The following is an 18,943-nucleotide window of genomic DNA, read 5'->3' on the forward strand; positions in this document are numbered from 1 at the left end:
TTTGTTTGAAAGAGAACAGGGTGAGGTGGGATTGCGGGGAGAAAGGAAAGAGGTGGTTGGTCAGAGAGCAAAGCAGAAAGCAAGGAGCGTGGAGGGATGGGCAGAGACTACGCAGGGTGGGAAGGAGTCTTGGAGAGAGGAGGAGACAGGGAACTCGCTGGGTGCCAAGGCCCAGCAGGAGGTGCCAGTCTCAGGGAGAGAGGCAGAGAGCTCCAGGGACGGTGGGGGACGGGGAGGGGGCGGTTAGAATAGAGAAGCGGTGCCCCCTCCCTAACCCCCTGCCCACTAGCTCCATCTGTCTGGACAAAAGCTGCTCACGGACCTTGCTGAGTCCCTCCCAGAAGCAGCCCCCCAGCAACAATGCTGCGAATCCCTGGGGAGTCCCCTCACGAGCTTCATCCTTCTCCCAGACTCCAGGCCCACAGCGTGGCTTTTTTTTTTTTCTTTTTACAAATTAAAACTGTATCTCCCAACCCCCGCAGGTGGGTTTGTAATTTTCTGTGTTAGAATCACTCTGGGGGAGAGAAATCCTTCGGGACAGAGCCTTTAATAATTTCTGCTGCCCAAGGAATAGGCTGCAGGGCCCCGAAGGCTTAAAGGGAGGGTATGTTCATGAATGCCTGGGGCGCGGGGAGGGCCTGGCACACCAGGGGTTTGTGTCATAGAATGAAGAGGACCTCTATCCCCAGCTCAGGCCCAATCCCAAGGCAATTCCCTTCATCCTAGAACCTCAGTGCCTTGGGCCCCTTAACCCAGCTTGTAGGGTGGAGTATAAGCCCCTACAGGCCCGCTCCCACCTCCTGGCTGGAGTGTGGAGGAAACAACTTGCCTATGCCACATTGCTCACCTGGGCTCCGGACCCTCCCGGGCCTCAGTTTCCCCATACATAAAACAAAAGGATTGGACATGATAACGTTCCCAGACCCTTTTAATTCCAAGCCTCTGTGACATGCTGTCTTTGGTTTTCACTGAGTTTTTTAAGTTTTGGAATTGGTGACCCTTAAACATGGGGCAATTTCACCTGGAAATCTGGATTCCCAGACCTCTCATTCCTGCAGGGCAAAACCACAGGAAAGAGCCAATCAATGTTGCCCCCCAAAGATGGGCAGAGCCTCTCCATCTGGCCATAGTCGCTGCATTCCTGCCTTGTTTTGAGCTGGCCTGCCTCATGTTGGAGCCTCTGTATGCATGAGTCAACCAAGTTAGGTTCATAACCCAGCGCTCACTCCTCAGACCTTAGCAAGTCATTCGGCCTCTGAGCTCCATCCGTAAAACAGGTGATACAGGAGACTGTGCCTTATGTAGGGTTGTCCTACTGATTAAGACAATGCAAGGAAGGTTCTTAGCAGGGTGCCTAGCACGGAGGGAGCACTCTCAGTATGTCACTGGGCACAGCCCTGCTCAGGATGAGGCCACAGTAGGAACAGATGTAGCCGACGCCATAAAGTGAAGGAAGCAGGGGAGAGGAAGACCTGACCCAGGGAATGGGAGAAGCTGCAGAGTAGAGGCTGATGGGCTCAGGCAGAAAAGGCCTCCTCTCCAAAGTGAGGGCAGGACTTGGTGCGAGAGTCAGCAAAAGCAGGGTCTTTAACGATAACTTGGCGCCACCCTCTGGCTGATATATGTCTCACACCCACCCCTCCACCTACCGGCGGGAGAGGACCCTACAGTTCTTCCATCCTTTTCACTTATTTGTAGAATTGGCAGGACCCTGAGAACTTCTAGGCCCCCAGCCCTCCATTACACATCTGGAGCAGGGAGAATCCTAGAACCAGAGAGTAACTGTCTCATAGGTCTTACGTAGGTCTTACAGAAAGTTCTGGCTGAGCTTCACTTAAAATCCAGAACTTGCTACAACTGCCATGAAGAGCAACCCCATCCCTTTGTCAGGGATGCTAAGATATATGTTCCAAAACTGGTGGATGCCTGAAACCAGGGATGTACTGAACTTTATATATACCAAGTTTTCCCTATTCAGACATACCTATGATAAAGTTTAATTTACAAATTAAGCACAGTAAGAGATTAACAATAACTAATAATAAAATAGAACAATTATAACAATATGCTTAATGAAAGTTATGAGGATGTGATATCTCTCTCTCTCTCTCTCTCTCTCTCTCTCTCTCTCTCTCTCTCTCTCTCTCTCTCTCTCTCTCTCTCTCATGACCTGTCTGATAATGAAGATGTCTACTAAGTGACTAATGGGCAGGGAGCATCTACAGCGTGGAGATGCCGAACAAAGGGATGATTCCCATCCTGAGTGAGACAAGGCGGGGCAAGTCGAGATTTCATCATGCTACTCAGAATGGGGTGCGATTTAAAACTTAGGGATTGTTTACTTTTGGAATTTTACATTTAATATTTTCAGACCGCGGGTGACCACAGGTAACTGAAACCGTGGAAAGCGAAACCACGGATAAGGGAGGATGACTGTATAAAAGTGTACCTTCTTATGCATGAGTCCTGCATAAGAAGTTCCAGGGGAACTTCTCCAAAAAGCACACTCTGTGGCAAAGAAGGAGTACGCGGAAGCACCAGTGGGCGTGGGGAAGCGAGACAGGGAAGGGAAGGAAGCCAACGCAGAGGGGCAGCTGGAGCTCGATCCCTCTAGGGAACCCAGGAGACAGTATAGACCACACCTCACATTTGCCCCATCCAAAGGCAAGAAGGCTGAATCATTTACCGCTCAACTTTCATTCCCAGTTGGTTGAGAGTACTCCTGAGCATTAACTCTCCAGGTACACCTTACCTGCCCCACATCTGCACCAAGCACGTTTTCAAGACCAGGGAAAGCCCCGAGGCAAGTGATCGCAAGTGCTTACAACAGGAAACTGACGGCTCGTCTAGAAATCTGAATGCCAAGAGTGATAGTTCTCAAAATGTGGTCCCTGGACCGCCAGCAGCACCTGGAGAACTGGTTAGAAATGCAAATTCTTGAACTCCATCCCAGACCTACTCAATCAGAAACACTAGTTAAGTGCGGGACCCAGCTACTTGTCTTATAACAAGTCCTATAGGTAGTTCTGCTCAAGACCGAGAACCTCCCACTCAGGAGAAGACCAAGGAGACATCAATAACAGTTGTCATGGGTCTTGTCTCCATCTGCCAGATGAGATGCTAAGAGATGAAAGTGACCTGCCTGAAGTCACACAGGTGATGGGTCACAGAGGTGGTGGGTCTTTTGTCTCTTCCTACCACACTGCCACGCCTAGGAGTAGAGCTAGCATTTGGACTCTAGGTAGGAGAGGAGGATAAAGTCCCAGAGTGCCCTCCCCCATCCAACCCCACCACCACTTTGCTCCATTTTCTAAAGCAAACCTCTCCACCTGGTGTGTCCAATTGCTTTCGGAGCTCTTCTGAGAAGCCTGTCAAGCCAGGTGCCCTTCTCCCCACTCCCGGCTGCCCTCACAGCCTCCATCGGGGACAAGCCCTTTCAACCCCTACCCTCCCAACAGCAGGACACACTGGGGAACTCCAAAGCAGCTTCTTGCAGCGGGGAAAGGAGATCCCTGGGTTAAATCAGCCTGGCCTCACCCGCACCACAAATCCGAATCTTCATGCCAGGGTTTCACATGGCTCTTCCTTCTCCTTGTCCTACAACCTTCCTCCCTTCCCTTCCCCTCTGCTCCCACTCCATCTGCTGCTCCTCCTGGCTAGGCTCCCCCTCAGTTGGCACAGCAGGAAAAGAGAACAGGACGGTTTATTTTTATCCTAAGATACTGCTGGGGGGAAGGGGGCACCATCTGACCGAGAAGCAGCAGCTCCTGTAGCAGTTGGGAGGTCAGAAGGCGGTAGGAGGCCCCAGATCTCCCCCTGGAAGGAGCTACAGATTTGGGTTCCAGCGAGCAGACGGGTCTGAGGGGAGCAGCGCAGGATAGAGTGGGGCCGAGAGTGGCACCACTACGAACTGCTGTGTGCCCAGAGGCAGGTCGCTCCACCTCGCTGGACCTCCGTTTCCACCTCGGTCAAAGAGGAAAGGACGTGGGTCCTGCCTGCCCCCGCGGCTGCTTTTTGTGAACATGAATGCAATGGGGAGAACACTTTGCGAGCACGGTGCCAGATGTGAGCACACGGGGAAACCGGCCTGGCGGGGCAGCAGCCTGGGGACATTCTTATTTATCCACAGAAAGTGCCCTAATTCTGTGAGCCTGACAGCAAATTAAGCAGCTCGTGTCACACAGCATGTCCACCCCCGTTTTTCTTTTTACATGTTTGATGACTTTTTAATTACATAAGCATTATGTGACTTCAGTCTCCTTTTGGAGTAAAAAAAAAAAAAAAAAAAAATGAAGCATTCTGGGTAAGTCAAATCTTCCTTTAACAAACCCTCCCCCAGAGCCTTCTTTCCCAACCCAGACATTACAACTCTTCAGGCTCTGGATTTCCTGTGTGTTCTTCCAGAACCCTTGTCACACCTACATATACAACGTATACTACGTTTGCGTACATACCCATAGGTGATGTATCACATTGTTTGGGGGTATGTGCTTTTTAAAAAATTGTTTTCCCTGCCCGTCATGCTGCAACTCGCTTTTTTCTTTTTTTCATGACAGTGTTTTTGAGATCCTGTTACATAAATATGTTACAATTTTATTTAGCCAGTCCTCTGTCGGTGGACAGTTAAGTGGCTTCCAGTTGTTCACTGTCACAAACAATTCCGCAATGGATATTTGTGCAGATGCTCATCGAAACCACCATGACACATCTCTGGGCACTAAACTGCTGTGTTGGAGAGTTTGATAATATTATTATATGCGCCTCCCCCAAAGTTTTGCCTCCATCTTTAAAAGCAAGTTGGGAGATCGAATGGGCTCCAGGCTGGAGCGGGAGGTTCCCCCGAGGTGAACTGTTTCTGAGCCGCAGGGGTACAGGCAGAGTGGGGCTGTGCCAAGCACCGGCCCCTCCTGCTCACAGCAAAGCAGCAGCTCCAGGCTCCCCAGCCACGTGGACGTTTGTCCATGCTGCCACGCTCCTGGGCACGCACAGCCTCACTGTCTCTCCTGCACTGAGATGCGGCTCTCTTTGCCATCTTCCTGTGTGACCGGCTGGCACCCATGTAAGGTCTCCTGCACCGGTGCGGTGGAGTGGGGGACAGGAAAATCATCCTCCTCGGGATCCTGCCGTTGGCCTAGGGATCCATGGCAGCCCTGGGGAGCCAAGGCGTGAGGTTACCCAGCAACACCCCTTTGGAGCCCCTTCCCTCGGAAGGGGAGCCCACCACCACCAGCTGCCCCTTCCCCTTTCCCAAAAAAGAGGGTCCGGGCTGATTCCACGGGTGCCTCCTGCCCCCTGCTGGCTGCACCAAAGTTGTCAAGAAGCTTCCAGCGAGTGGTTCAAGGAGCTGTCCCTCCAGTCCAGCCCATGGACCCAGCACCAAGGCCCCAAGGTGGTTCCCCACGTATCGAATACCAGGAAAGGACAGACAATTACACCACTGATTTCGACAATGGCGCCAGGGCAAATCTGTGGGGAGGTGAGCTCTGAGAGGGGCCAGGGCTGACGCTGACTGAGCGAATGGGAGGGGCCCTAGAGCACAAGGATGGGGGTGAGCGCAGCCCGGTCTACGGCCGTCCCCGCCCCCGCCCCCGCCCCCACTCTCCCGCACTTCTGGCCACAGGGGCAGACCCGGAATCAGTTTGCCTGCCATGTAGGCAGCAATGAGTCAATCTTCTTTCTAGTTTGCCAAAACTCTGAGCCAGTTCCCAGGGGCGACTTGCCTTATTTTCTGGCTCCTTGGTCACCTTTCCTAGAGAGAGAGAGAGAGAGAGAGAGAGAGAGAGAGAGAGAGAGAGAGAGAGAGAGAGAGAGAGAGAAAGGAATGAGGAATTGGTGAGGCCAGATCAGGAAGCAGGTAGCCAGTTCTACTTTACCTCTTTACCTTCTCCGTCCCTCCATCCCTCCCTCCCTCTGCCCCTCCCTCCCACCTTGCTTGCTCATCTGGGACTCACTAATACAGACGGGCACCAACAGGACAATAGTCAGGATCACCATGATGACAGGAATCAGCACCAGGGCTCTCATCCGATACTGGAAACCTGGGGAAACTGAGATTTCAGTGATGGCTCCCACTCCCACGCCCATAGCTGCCTCCAGATTCCAAAATCTTTGCACGTCTGAGCTCAGCTACGTTGGAGGTTTCAAAACAGGTGGCCCTGGTAAAACATGGCCAGTAGGTGTCTTTAGTACGACCAGAACATTTAAAAAAAAAAATTTCTTTGAAACATCTTTAAATTAGGAGATTGCGTATTTAAAATCTGAATATCTAGCTTCTCTAAGAAATTTAGTAGAAGACCTGTCTCTACCCTCCCTACTCTCTGCCCAATGCTGAGGCCCAGCATGGTATATGTCTGACCTATTGCCTTTGTTTTACAAGAATGAAGAAGAATTTAAGTGTTTCTTGTGCCTAAGTCTCTATTTCAAACGGGAAAGTGAGAGAGGCCAGAAGGCAGGGTGTGGACTAGGGTAAGCCACTCGCCTCAGGACAAAATTTAAAGGGACGCAAGATAAGTAACATTTTAATGTCATGTTTTTGAAAAACCAGATCAGCAAACTCTGGCCCACAGGCTCACTGCTTGTTTTTTAAATAAGGTTTTATTGGAACCAAGGCTGGGATTAGGCCGGAGGCAAGGGAGGCCGGGTCAGGCAGGAGCAGGGTCAGATTCCATCCTTAGTTAAAATTTTGATATTTTGTTCATTATCGATATTTTTTTGCATGAACTTTGATTTGTTTTCAATATTGCATCAAAATGTTATTTATTTCGGTTACTGCATTTTTCTGGCATCCCTTTAAATATTTGTGCCCAAGGCAAGGGCCTCGCTCACCTCACCCCAGTCCCAACCCTGCCAAAAGGAAAACTGAGTGTTAAGAAAACACAAAGGGAGCGTATTTTTCTTACCTCTAACATTTTTCACTCATTAACATGAGCTGCCCTGTAGTTACGTGAGTCTGCGATCTGAGCTGTAGACTAACCTCCTCATTCTAGAATTAAAACCAGGGCCCCGAGAGGAAACGGTGTCACACCGTGCTGGGGCTCGAAGTGCAGGGTGGCAGAATAGCATTGATGGAGCCCACACCAGGCACTTACGTCAGCCTACTCAGGGGGATGCCATTGTCACCCCATTTTACAGGTGAAGAAACTGAGGCTCCGAGAGGGGAGGTGACATGCCCAGATTCCACAGATAAGCGGCAGAGCTGAGATGCCACAACTCCAAACTGCCGCCTCTTCTCACTTGGCCTCCCACCCTGTGCTTCTGTGTGCCTTAGTCTCCCGCTTTAATTCCCTGCCTGCTGCCAGGGCCCATTCTCCAGGACTCACCGCAGACAACATCCGTCTTGTTAGTCCCTGCTTGTAACTCCACCAGGTTCTTAGACTCACAGCTGTGTACAGACACATGTGCGTGCACCCACGCACAGAGAGAGCGAGAGAGAGAGAGAGAGAGAGACACACACATTAGTTTCCCCAACCATAAGATTTCCATAAGAGACCATCAACAACCATCAAGTTCAGGTTCATTAAGCATGTGTTGTACGCTCCCTCCTGTGCTGGTTATGATGCTGGTCCGTACTTCCATGAGTACAGAGAAAAGATTATTACACATCTTGAAGGAGTAATAATAGGAGAGTCTCTAATGAGTGCCAAGTGTTGCAGTATAGGCTAAAATTATCTGGGAATTGTTCAGAGAAGAGGAGACAAAATCCACAATGGCTGGAATGGAGAGATGATACATTCGGTTTACAGCGGGGTTTCTAGGCCTCAGCATCACTGACATGTTCGGGCCACATGATTCTCTGTTGTCAGGGCTGTCCTGTGCATTGCACGATGCTTAGCAGCCTCTACCCACTAATTTTCAGTGGCATCCTCCTCCCCCAGTCATGACAACCAAAATGTGTGCAGATATTGACAAATGTCCCCTAGGAGACAAATTTGCTCAGTTGAGAACCTCCGGTTTAAGGAGCATCCAGAAAGACTTCCCAGGGAAGTTAGGTCTAAGTGGGCCCTGAAGAATGTAAAATTTAGAGCAGCTGTACATTCCCACTAAGCAGGACAGCGTGATACGAGATTAAATGGGTGACATGCCAGATGGCGTTAGAAAACTATGGAAAATTTGGTCTTTAAAACCTGATAATCAGCCACAGAGGTTCTAACTGGATTCAGTTAGTGAGTAGTATTAGCATCCAACCGGATGACTTAAGTAGTGAGAGCACTCAGATGGCCAGAGAGTTCACAGGAGGAGAAATTACAGAAAGGTGGCCAACCGGGAGGCCATTGTGGGAGTCTAGATATGCGAGGAAGACCTGGTCCAAGGTGGTCTCAGGCAGAATGGCGAGGAATGGTCAGAGTAGGACATCACACACACACACAAAAAATTCTAAAGTGGGGAAAAGAGAGCAAAGCTTTAAAGAAAGTACACACAGGAGAAGAGTCATACACGAGAAGAGCTTACAAAACACTTTTACATGTCTTCTTCAAGCCTTACGAGATGAAGGTCATTCCCGTTTTCCAAATGAGGACACCAAGGCTCAGAGAGATGAGGGTCACACGTTTGTACAGGGCCACACCCTTTCTAAGCCGTAGCGAGACCGGAATCCAGTATTTGGATTCTACTGCACCAATGTGCCTCCAGTTGTCAGTCAACATTTAGCAGTAAAAATTTATTGAGCACTTACTATGTTCTAGGCACTGTTCTAGGCATAAGGGTTGCGTCAGTGGAAGAAAAAAGAGGAGTTTGAAATCTATCGGAGAAAGGCAGACAGTAGACAAAGAACAGAATGTATATGGGATGGAACAATTTGTGTGGACAATATATGTGCTTTCGCACACACAGGTGCGTGTGTTTGTACACAGAACTTCTGGAAGGACACACAAGGAACAGAGACTGCCTCCGGGGAGAAGAACTAGGGAGACAGGAGTGCAAGGGGGACTTATCACTATAGGTCCTTTTATGTCTTCTGTCCTATGTGCCTGTCTTACCCATCTTTGTGGGGTGTGTGCTTAAAGGTATTCCAGGCATAAGAGTTTGATGCAAGAGAATGAGCAGTGTGTTGAGGAGACTGCAAGTAGCATGATGTTGGAAGAAGTCAGGAAATGGAGCCGGAAGGTCGGAGGCCATGCACAAGAGTCTGGATTTTTGTTCTAAAGGGAAAGAGCCAATGAAATGTCTTAAATAGGGTGTGCCATGATCTAAAATGAACTGCAGAAAGCTCCCTTTGGCAAGCAGATGGAGAACTGGCTGAAGGGGAGAGACCAGAGACAGGAAGCCCAATGAGGAGGCATCATCCGGACCATGGTGATGAGGCCCCAACTTAAGGGCTGACGCTGGAGATAGTGAGAAGGACAAGTCCCACAACAATTAGGAGGCCAGATGGACAGGACCTGGTGACTGATTTGGGCTTGGAAGTGAGGGAGGATCCTTGGATGAGTGCCCAGAGACATGGTGGTGGTGGGTAAGCCCATTCGGTGCCTTTGAGTCACCTGCATGGAGGTGCGCCCTCAGCACTTGAATACGACAGTCTGGGGCCCAGGAAACAAATCCAGACAGGAGATATTTATTGGAACCACTTGAGAGCTGGTAGCTAAAGCCATGGATATGGACGAGATGGCAGAGGAGATGGGCAAAGTGACTGGAGAGTAGAGCAGAACAAAGACCTAGAAAACCAGTTAAGGAGGAGAAAGGAGGCGCAGAGGAGGGTAGAAAGAAAGTAGGAGAGGTATCACAGTGTACCTGCGTGAAGTTTCGCGAAGATGGAAAGAGTGACAGGGTCTATTATCACCAAGACAGAGAGGGCAAGAAAATGCTGAGATGTGCCCATTTGGTCAGCCAAGAGGTCACTCTAGGTGTTTCGCAAGTGTGCAAATGTATGTGGAGAGCAGGGACTGAAGGGCAGGCGGCCAGATAGAATGGAAGCAGATCCCATGCCCCACTTGGAGCAGGAAACACAAGGGCTGAGTCCTTGTACCTTGTCCAACGGTGACACTTTTCAAAAGCAGATGACACATTGGAAAAGTAGCCATCTGGGCAAGGCTTGCAGATTGTATCAGAAACCCCTGTAGCTGGGAGGGAGGAAGAGGCATTAATCATCACAGTAGACCACCTGTCTGGCTCTTGAGGAAATCGGTGGACAGACAGGACAGGAAGACCTTCCTGCCTTAAGCACTCTTCTCCCAGCAGATAGCCTCCCCCAACTGCTGCAGCCCATAGGAAGGCTTCTCCCACTGCCCTCCCAAGGCAGATATCCATAGCAGGAGGCAGAATGAAAAAGTTTCCATTTCCTGCTCACTCTAACAGACATACTAACTCGGGTTGGAGTCTCCATTCCCTGCACCACTGGAGCCGAGTGCCCACCGCTTAGCCCCTTCCCTTGGGCCCTTGGTTCCTCTCTCCTGGCTCTAGAGCTGATTCTCAGACAGGCCACCCACTTACCGATCCGCTGGACTCCAAAGCCAGGGGGGCATGATCTGTGCGGGATGCAGCTTTCACAGGCATCGCTGATACAGTGTTGGCCTTCCTTACACATGCAAGTCGTGTCTGTTTTCGAGGTGCCATTTGTCTTGACCAGGAGCCCTAGGTCTGTGCAGAGATGGGCAAGAAGGATGGGAACCTCTTGGTGGCCCTGATGCTTAGGGCTCTGCTCCTCCCACTTCCTGATCTTTATTTTTTCTTAGACCCTCTTCCAAGTAAGGATGACAATCAAATTAATAACCGGTACAACCTATACTGCGACCAATCAAAACAGACCCTAGCTATCAAAAAAATAAATAAATAAATAAATAAATAAATAAATAAATAAATAAATAAATAAATAGAATAGCTGCATTATCAAGAATGAGCTGGAATATCAGCCCAGCTCCCAAGCACCCCTCCCCCAGCAGCTCACGCACTGGGGTCACAGTATTTGTGCTGATGACAGTGTCTCTCATTGTTCCAGGTTCCTAGGAATTCGCCTTCACTACAAGGAGAACATTCTGTGTTGGTGGTCTCCGTGCAGTCATTCACCAGTTTCTCTCCTGGAAAACATCAGGAAATGAGGCAGCTCCAACAAGCCCAATGAGTCAGACAGTTACCGAAAACTGATCAGACTGGGCTTTAGGGCAGGGGATTCGAAGGCAACAGTCTCGGACCTTTCCAGCCTTGATAGTCTGGTGGGAGACATGGAAGAGATAGGAACCCTAGTCCTAGGTTAAGGAGAGAGGGAACCCAGAACGTTCTGACAGCAGGGCAGGGACGGGAAATCTCAGGGGTTGTTTTAAGACTCGAGTTTACAGTTGGCTCATGGGGTGTCCATCTGACAGCAAACTAAGAGGGGTCCCACTGTGGGGCTGAAGGGTTGGCATCTCACCTGCTGGGCACAAATTACAGCACTGACTGTTTATTGGGTATTGATTTTCTCTGCATGCAGTGGAAAGTTCTGGGTGGACCTAAAAACAGAATTGGGCAATTTAAAGGGATCTTGAAATCTCTTTTGTAGCCTCCTCAGCAGGAAGGTGAAAATCAGCCAGGACAGAGGTTACAACTGAAGTAAAGTCCAAAACAGAAAAATGGAGCCCGCCTATTACCCGGTGTGTTTGTTTTTAACTAAACTGACAACTGATATGATTACAAAAGCATCCAGAGAATCATTCTGATATTTTACAAAGCAATTGTGCTGGCACCTCAAAATAGTCTCTAAACTAAACAGATCTTCTTTTTGTCCGGACTCCAGAGTCTCCCCTCTTTGCAAAGACCCGAACGTACGTGAGGACCCCAGTACCTCCCTGGAGCCCTGAGGCTGGCTGACTTCAGTGGTCCCATTCCTGTCTGGGGCTATATTTAGTACCCGGCCTCTTCCTTCTATTCTTCTGCTCCACATCCCTTTCCCTTCTCCCAGCCTCATCATGTTTTTTCCCTCCGACCTCTCTCTCATGAAATGCCAGAAAGTTGTGAAGATGGAAGGAGAAAATGCAACTCTTTCACTTTACAAATAATGAGACTAAGGACCAGGGAGGTTGGGCCACTTGTCCAGGGTCCCAAAGTGATAGAATCCAAATGAGAGTCCAGGTCTCAGTATTCCCTTTCTCTTCTACCTTGGCTCTCATACGAATTTTTATTACATCCAGATATCAACCATGTTATTAATTATTTCTCATTAAATCAAATACATTTATTTTCAGTGTAAACCTTATACCATTGCCATGAGAGGAGAACCAGTCTCACTTCTCATAAATAATAGGTAACCCTAAAAATAAATTCAACGGAAACAAAACAATGTCATTAAACCCAGGCTGGTTGCTTTGCTTGCTGACAGTCCTCTGCCCCAGGCCTCCTTTTGATTTTGGTTTAAAAAGGAGGATTAGCCAGTGCTTGAGTGGTATTAACTATATTCTAGCTCCCGAGATTTCTTCCTTGAAAAAAATGAGAAGGATTTTAAACAGAACTGGAAAGTGAATCTATGTTGTTTAGTTCTGTATGCGTGTGCTCCTCACGATCACCATACTTAAGGGTCCAATCTTGACTTTGTAACACTAGTTATTTTGCTTCTTTTAGGCTCAGTTTCTACATCTCTAAAATGGGAGTAATAATACCTGCCCCATAGATTAGGTTGTGAAGATGAGAAAGAATATATGTTCGTGGCCTGGCACACTGTCTAGAACACAGTAGGTGCTCATTAAATGGCAGTTTGAATTGTTACACATATGTGACTGCCTGCTTGGATGCCTAGCGCCCTGGCTAACCGGCTGGCTGTCTGGGATCCTGGCTCTCATTCAGCCATTCCCTACAGAAATGCATCTTACCCCAGATGAGGAAGGATGCAGAAAAGGCATCCTTCACCATCACATCGCAAAATCCATCCTGTGAATGTTCTCCCTGCAACCCTGTAGACCTTTCCGCCACACTCCGAGAGCAGTGAAAGTCCTTCATGCCATTTTCAAACACATGAGAAATACAGAGCTTCCTCTGAAAGCTTGTCATTCCCCAGTGCCCGCTCCATAGCCCCAGTCCTGACCCAGAGGCACTCAGGACCAAAACTTAGAGACTCTCACCATTTGGAGAGGCAGGCTCAGGAGTCAGGCAACTGTATATTTATATCCAGGTTCCACCTAGTTATGAGAACTTGAGCAAGACATTTTCTCTCTCTGAGCCTCAGTTTGCTCATCTGTATAATGGGGGAGTTGACAGAAATCAGACAGAGAAAGCATGTAAAGCCTTTTACTCTGAGCCTGACACACAGGAAACTCTCAACAGATAATTACTGCTATTGTTGCCAAAACCCAGTCTCTACCTGGAGCCTAAACTGGGAGTATGCTCTTGAGAAGCCCAAACGACCCTTCACCCTACCTCCCCTGGCTCTTCCTCCACTCTCTCCTGCAAGATCCCTCTTCCTCTTCTCTCCAGCTCCACCCTCTTCCCGCCTACTTTCTCTTTGGAGCCATTGCTTAGAGTGAAAATGAAAGTTCTGGGACTAAAGTAGCTTCCCCTTAACTTTTTTTCCTTGCTGCCGACTCCCGCTGGCTGCTCCCGACTCCCGCTACTCCATAGGTCATTCCTGCTCAGACTTCGTGCCAGAAATTACAGCTCTTGGAAGCAGGGGAAAGACCAGAGGGATTAGGATGAGAGAGTAAGGTACTTGGGGGATTCCCAGCCTCCAGAATGAGGAACTACAAAAATACATTTAAACAAAAAGTGAGACAAACGTGGGTTTCTGAAAATCCCGGAGATATGCTTGATTGGGCATATCTGAGCCCTTTCGGTGCCTAAAGAAACCCTTTCTTGGGTCCTTTGAACAGTTCGTCTCCCCCATATGTCCCCTACATCATCTTAAATTCAAGAGGCAGAGACACGGCCTTGAGCATTCCGCCTAGCTTGGATCACCCCTTGCTAACAAAAATGCCATGGAAGAAGGCAGCCCCAGCTGGCAAGGAGTCGATAACCGCTCTCAGAGGCTAGCATCTGTCCACACGCAAAGGGACAGGAAACCAGCCAGACCGCACCTTCCTTTCGCTGGCTTTTCTCCCACCCCTGAAACCCCTACCCTTCTCTGCGTGGCTAGTCTCTGAGACAAACCCAGATGCCAGCCTTTGACCAGATGAAGGTTTGAGGCTCTCCAAACTCCAACCCCATCCACGCTGTCCAGGGCCCCCGCGACCTCTGTGGGCTACCTGCGACCCCAAACTGGGAGGAGAAGGAGGCAGCTCATCTCATTCAGCCAGAACCCGGGGTACCTTACCCAGCTTCCACCTACCTTTCTGTCTCCCATTCCCCTCCTTCCCTCCCCCCCAAAAAAACTCAGCTAAGAAGGTGCCTTCCCGAAGTATTGACTCTCTTCTCATTCCCCTCTCTCAAGTCCCAAACTCCCCTGTGGGGTCGGAGCAGAAACTCAACTCACGGCGGTCAACAAGAAGCCCCAGAAGAGACACTGCAGAGGAAGACGAATCATGGCGAGGTGAGAACCGGGCGGTGGGAGGGAGCGCGTGGGACCGAACCTCTAGTAACTCACCGGCCGAAGCCCCGGGACTTGTCCAGGAAGGGGGCGTGGCCTTAGGGAACCAATCGCGACCGGTCTCGCCGGGGAGGGCGGAGTTCCAGGTGACAACGCTCTGGGATTTCCCCAGGACATTCCCAGGAGTCTTATTCCCCTGGGAGTTTAGGGACGCGCTGGGGGTGGCGGTGAGGGTGGGGGATAAGCGGGTCCTTAGCCTCTGGGACTACAGAGGCCAAGACGAAGCCGGAAAGGAGCCAGCCGGCCTCCCTGGGGCTGAAAGAAAGGAAGAGAGATCCCCACCGGTGCTGGCAAGACGCCACAGCGACCCCCACGGCTCTTGCCTGCCACCTCCGGGAATCCCGGCAGAACCGAAAGCGTACCCACCGCGGATGGAGAGGCCTGAGGAAGTCCCCCCATCCCTAAAAACGAGAAGGCCACTGCTGGGGCATGGGGAAGGCGGCTGGGGAGGCGTTTCTAGGAAAAGTTTCCCAACTTAGAGTTTCGTTCTCTTTCAAAGGAAATTCCCTCGAGCAGGCACAGCCAGCCAGCCAGCCATCCATCCATCCATCCATCCATCCATCCATCCATCCATCCATCCATCCGTTCGTGCATCCATGCTCCCCCTACCAGAGTCCTTTACATCCCAGTTCTCATCTGTCTCCAGACACTTAGAGTAGACAGCCTTTGTGGGACCGTAGGACCACCCTGAGAATTTTAAGAGACTCAGACCCTCTTGTGCTGCAGAAACCAACACACCCTACATTTCCCTTTTCTGCCCTCCAATCCGTTCTTGAACCAGTGTTAACACTCTCTCCTCTACGGCATGAAACAAACGCCGGGGTTCTGGTCTAAGCTCTACCTTGGAAGGGCGGAGTTTCCTTGAGCACGGTTTTTCCCCAATGAAACATAGGAACTTGAACTACACAGTGGTTAGGGTGATGACCCTCCAAGCTCTGAGTTTCTGGGCCCTGCCATAAAGCCAGGTTGTGCAAATCAGGAATGATGAAAGACGAGCTGCTACTGCCATACTCTAACTCTCTGTCTTTCTCTATCTCTCTCTGTCTCTGTCTGTCTGTCTGTCTCTCTCTCTCTCTCACCCTCTCTCCCTCATTCCCCCCACAACTCTCACTCTCTCTCTCTCACTTTCTTAATTCATACTGCTGCAGTTCTCTTTGTGAACCCCAGATCTAATCTGATCAGAGCATTTCACTGCTTAAAAATCTCTTTGGGCTCCGCTATGCCCTCAGGATAGTCAGAACGCCTTCTCCCGGCACAGCAAGCCCCTCTTCACTCAGGCCCGACCTCCCTTCCCACACTCACCCTCTGCCATGTCCTCCCACGCACACTGGCTTCCACCATGCTCACCCTCTCCCAACTTTCCGAACACACAATTGTTTCTTTCTTACTATTTTTCTTACTGTGTCTTGCCATTTTCTTCCTTCCCTTCTCCTTCCTGGAACCAGTTTAAATTTCACCTCCTCTTAACTCCCTGAGATAGAGGTAGATATTCCAGCTCTCCTTCCCCTTCCCCCGTGTTCCCACAGTATTAGTGTGCTGGACTATAACATCATTTGCCTGGCCCATTTGATAGTGAGCTCCTTGAGGGCAGGGCTGAATCTATCCCAGCCCTGGGCACATAATAGAATACCAATATATAAATGCTGAATGAATGAATAAATGAGTGAGCGAGTGGGTTCTGTAACTGCTCATTCTAAGCACAGCCTCCACATGAAGGATGCGGAGGCAGGAGGTGCAAAGCTGGTAGTCAAAACACAGACCTGAAGCTGGTGGTCAGATGCCAACGGTCCAGGAACACTAGAAATCAGCATCCAGGGGACTTCATGAAAGCCACCCAAACTTGCCCAAGATGAAGAGAACATTAAAATGTCTTTTCCCTTTTCAACCCACTTCAAAAAAATAAGCACAGTTTTAATTCCTTTGGGGGGGTATTACTATAATAACTTCAGCCATTACTTATTCTTTATTTGCTTGATTCCAAAATTGGGCCCTTCACAAAACTGCCTTGGGAAGCAAGTACACAGATTAAAACATTAATTATATTATATAAAACATATCAGAGCAGCAATTAAAGTTGCTTAAATTAATGTGTGAAAGAATAAATAGTAGCCTTCGGGTTGCCCCATGGGGCGAAGACCAGATAAGATAAAGGGAAGATATTTTAGTATATGCATATCTCGAGGAATCATGTGCTGATGGGTACAGGCCCAGAGAAGGCAGAGAATCTTCTTGGGCTGAGAAAAGTATGCTGAAGGAAGAAAGAAGATGACTTATGGGGAGGGCGGTGATATTTCAGAGTCCCATCGAAGAGGGGAATTATGAAGGGTTCGGTGGTAGGAGTAGGGCAAAAGGCAGTCAAAAGAGTGGGGACCCAGGATTTTTGAATCACAGGAAAAAAAATGGCCTTTGTGGAGGTATGGGGGTCATAGGGCCAAGCGAATGAGTAAGAAGTGTGTCTGGGGGCCAAGTTCACAGCACTGCCAGAATCTGTCAGCCAGATGGTTCTAATATGCGAACCAGATTGTGTTGCTCCTGGGCTTGATGCAACTCTCCCAAGCCCTCACTCCTTAAACTCACAGGGCCTCAAGGCCGTGGGCTTCCTGGCCTGCATCTCTAACTGTCCTTCCAGCTTTCAACTTGCTGCTCCAGACTGTGGTGTCGCTTCTGCCTAGAAAGCCCTTCTTCACTGTCCTTTCACCAGACCAACTTCTCACCTTTCGAGGTTCAGCTCAGGTGCTGCCTCCTTCTTTGGAAAGCCCTCTCCCAAAGCCAACCTGGAATGTGCACACCTAACTCCCCGAGCCCTCTCAGAACCCTGAGGCAGCTTACCTAAGCAAGTACTACACTGTACTCCAATTATTCTGTTTACTCATGAAACCAGTGCACTGAGGCAACTCAACTCAGTGGGGCATAATAATGAAATTTTTTCCCCCTAATCTCCGCCTTCAGCCGTGCTGTGTTGAAGCTCCCTTTTCCATCCCTTAATGGCATCTCGGGCAGATTGCATTACTTTTGGATCACTTTCTGTTGTTAAACCTTCATCTTTGAAAGCTTTATTCTCAAACTCAATTTAAATCTCATTTTATCTTCTCCCTTACTCATCCAAGGGTCGTCTTGAGCTAGGTAGGTCCCTGCCTGCTTGGATAAAAACATGGGGGAGGGGATGTATGGCCTGGTTGTGAGACATAATCCAGTACACTCCCCCTTACTGAAATTGGGAGGAGGAAATGGGAATAGCCTTCTGCAATGCCCCCTTCCCTCTTGGTCAACCCTGCTTCCCCTGCCAAATCATAGAGGCAAGTGTCCATCCATACGTGGTTGTTCATGGGGCCCATGAAAAAGTTTCTTGGGGGCTTCCCCACTGCACAGTTCTCTGGCAGGGGACATCCAGCTTGGGCCACCACCTAGGCTCCTGCGCCACCACCTAGGCTCCTGACACAGGGGGGACCCTCTTTCTCATCAGTCAGCCTGCTTGGGTGGGATACCAGAAAACCTGGCTAACTACTGCAGGGTCCACTTGATCCAGAGAAACTCACATCCTGGCCAGCTGCTCCACGATGACCCCTCTCTTCACCTCTCTTCTACCCTGCTCAGGAAGGCACAGGGGGACATCATCAAGCCCATTACTAAGTAGATTCCCATTGGGGAAAAACAACTCTGCATCATTTCTCACAGTCTCCCCTTAATCTCCACGAGAAGCTCCCAATTAAAATGAGGGGGGCTGTCCTCCACCATAATATATAATCCTCAATAAAACCAAAGGACTTCTCCCTCCCTAGGAATATTAGATGGTCAAGGAAAAAGAAAGTGATGTTTTGGGATATAGAACCAGTTCTGCCCCCTTCAGCAACCATTGGAGGGACAGTATCTGGCTCCCATTTGGAATACAGAGTACATAGGGCTAATTGGCTGAGACCATAGTGGCAATTCCTAAGTAACAGGGAATTCCCACTCAATAACATTTGGACTGGATCATCCCTTCTACCTAACTTGATCCCTGTGAAGAAGGATCTTTGTACCCGGATGCCCACAAAGAGCCCAGGCATATGCTGGATGCTGAACAAGCATTTGTCAAGTGAAGATGAAACTATATGAGACTGAAGGGATCCATTAGGATCCACCTGCTCATTCCACACTGTCTTGGGTAGCTATCAATCTCTATCAGGTGACCGGGCTCTCTATCTGGGATTCCCAGGCCCAGCTGTGGGCAAAAAGCTTTTCCTTCAACTCAGCAGAGTTGAGCAAAAGGGATTTATCAGAGGGAATTAAGAAACTCAGGAAATAACCCAACCAAAAGTTATAGAAACCCAAGAACCAACAAAACAGATAGGTGAGTTTACAAAGTATACAAGTTCTTTATTACGATCACAACTTTTTCTTGATTTAGCTGATCCTGATTCCTAGAGAAGGAAACCTTGGATCTGGTCCTCAGTCTTCTTGGGTTCTGATGTCTGGAATAAGAAA

At 49.3% G+C, this 18,943-nt stretch overlaps 1 protein-coding gene across 3 annotated transcripts; it reads right to left on the reverse strand.

Annotated features, from left to right (window-relative positions):
• Positions 1 to 4,304: 4,304 nt before the first annotated feature.
• Positions 4,305 to 14,488, reverse strand: CD40 (CD40 molecule). 3 transcript variants are annotated; one of them, XM_016152341.2, is made up of 9 exons: positions 14,366 to 14,488; positions 11,342 to 11,420; positions 10,884 to 11,009; positions 10,426 to 10,572; positions 9,962 to 10,055; positions 7,320 to 7,381; positions 5,952 to 6,038; positions 5,721 to 5,749; positions 4,305 to 5,150 (listed from the first exon to the last, which is right to left on the reverse strand). In XM_016152341.2, exons 1-9 carry the CDS (start codon positions 14,414 to 14,416, stop codon positions 4,992 to 4,994), a joined length of 834 nt encoding a protein of 277 aa, XP_016007827.2. In that variant the 5' UTR covers positions 14,417 to 14,488; the 3' UTR covers positions 4,305 to 4,991. The 3 variants fall into 3 exon arrangements, with proteins under 3 accessions (XP_016007827.2, XP_016007826.2, XP_016007825.2); XM_016152340.2 differs by having other exon boundaries at positions 5,937 to 6,038; XM_016152339.2 differs by having other exon boundaries at positions 5,928 to 6,038.
• Positions 14,489 to 18,943: the final 4,455 nt, after the last annotated feature.

This window comes from Rousettus aegyptiacus, unplaced genomic scaffold, assembly GCF_014176215.1.
Source record: "Rousettus aegyptiacus isolate mRouAeg1 unplaced genomic scaffold, mRouAeg1.p scaffold_m13_p_12, whole genome shotgun sequence".
Lineage (NCBI taxonomy): Eukaryota > Metazoa > Chordata > Mammalia > Chiroptera > Pteropodidae > Rousettus > Rousettus aegyptiacus.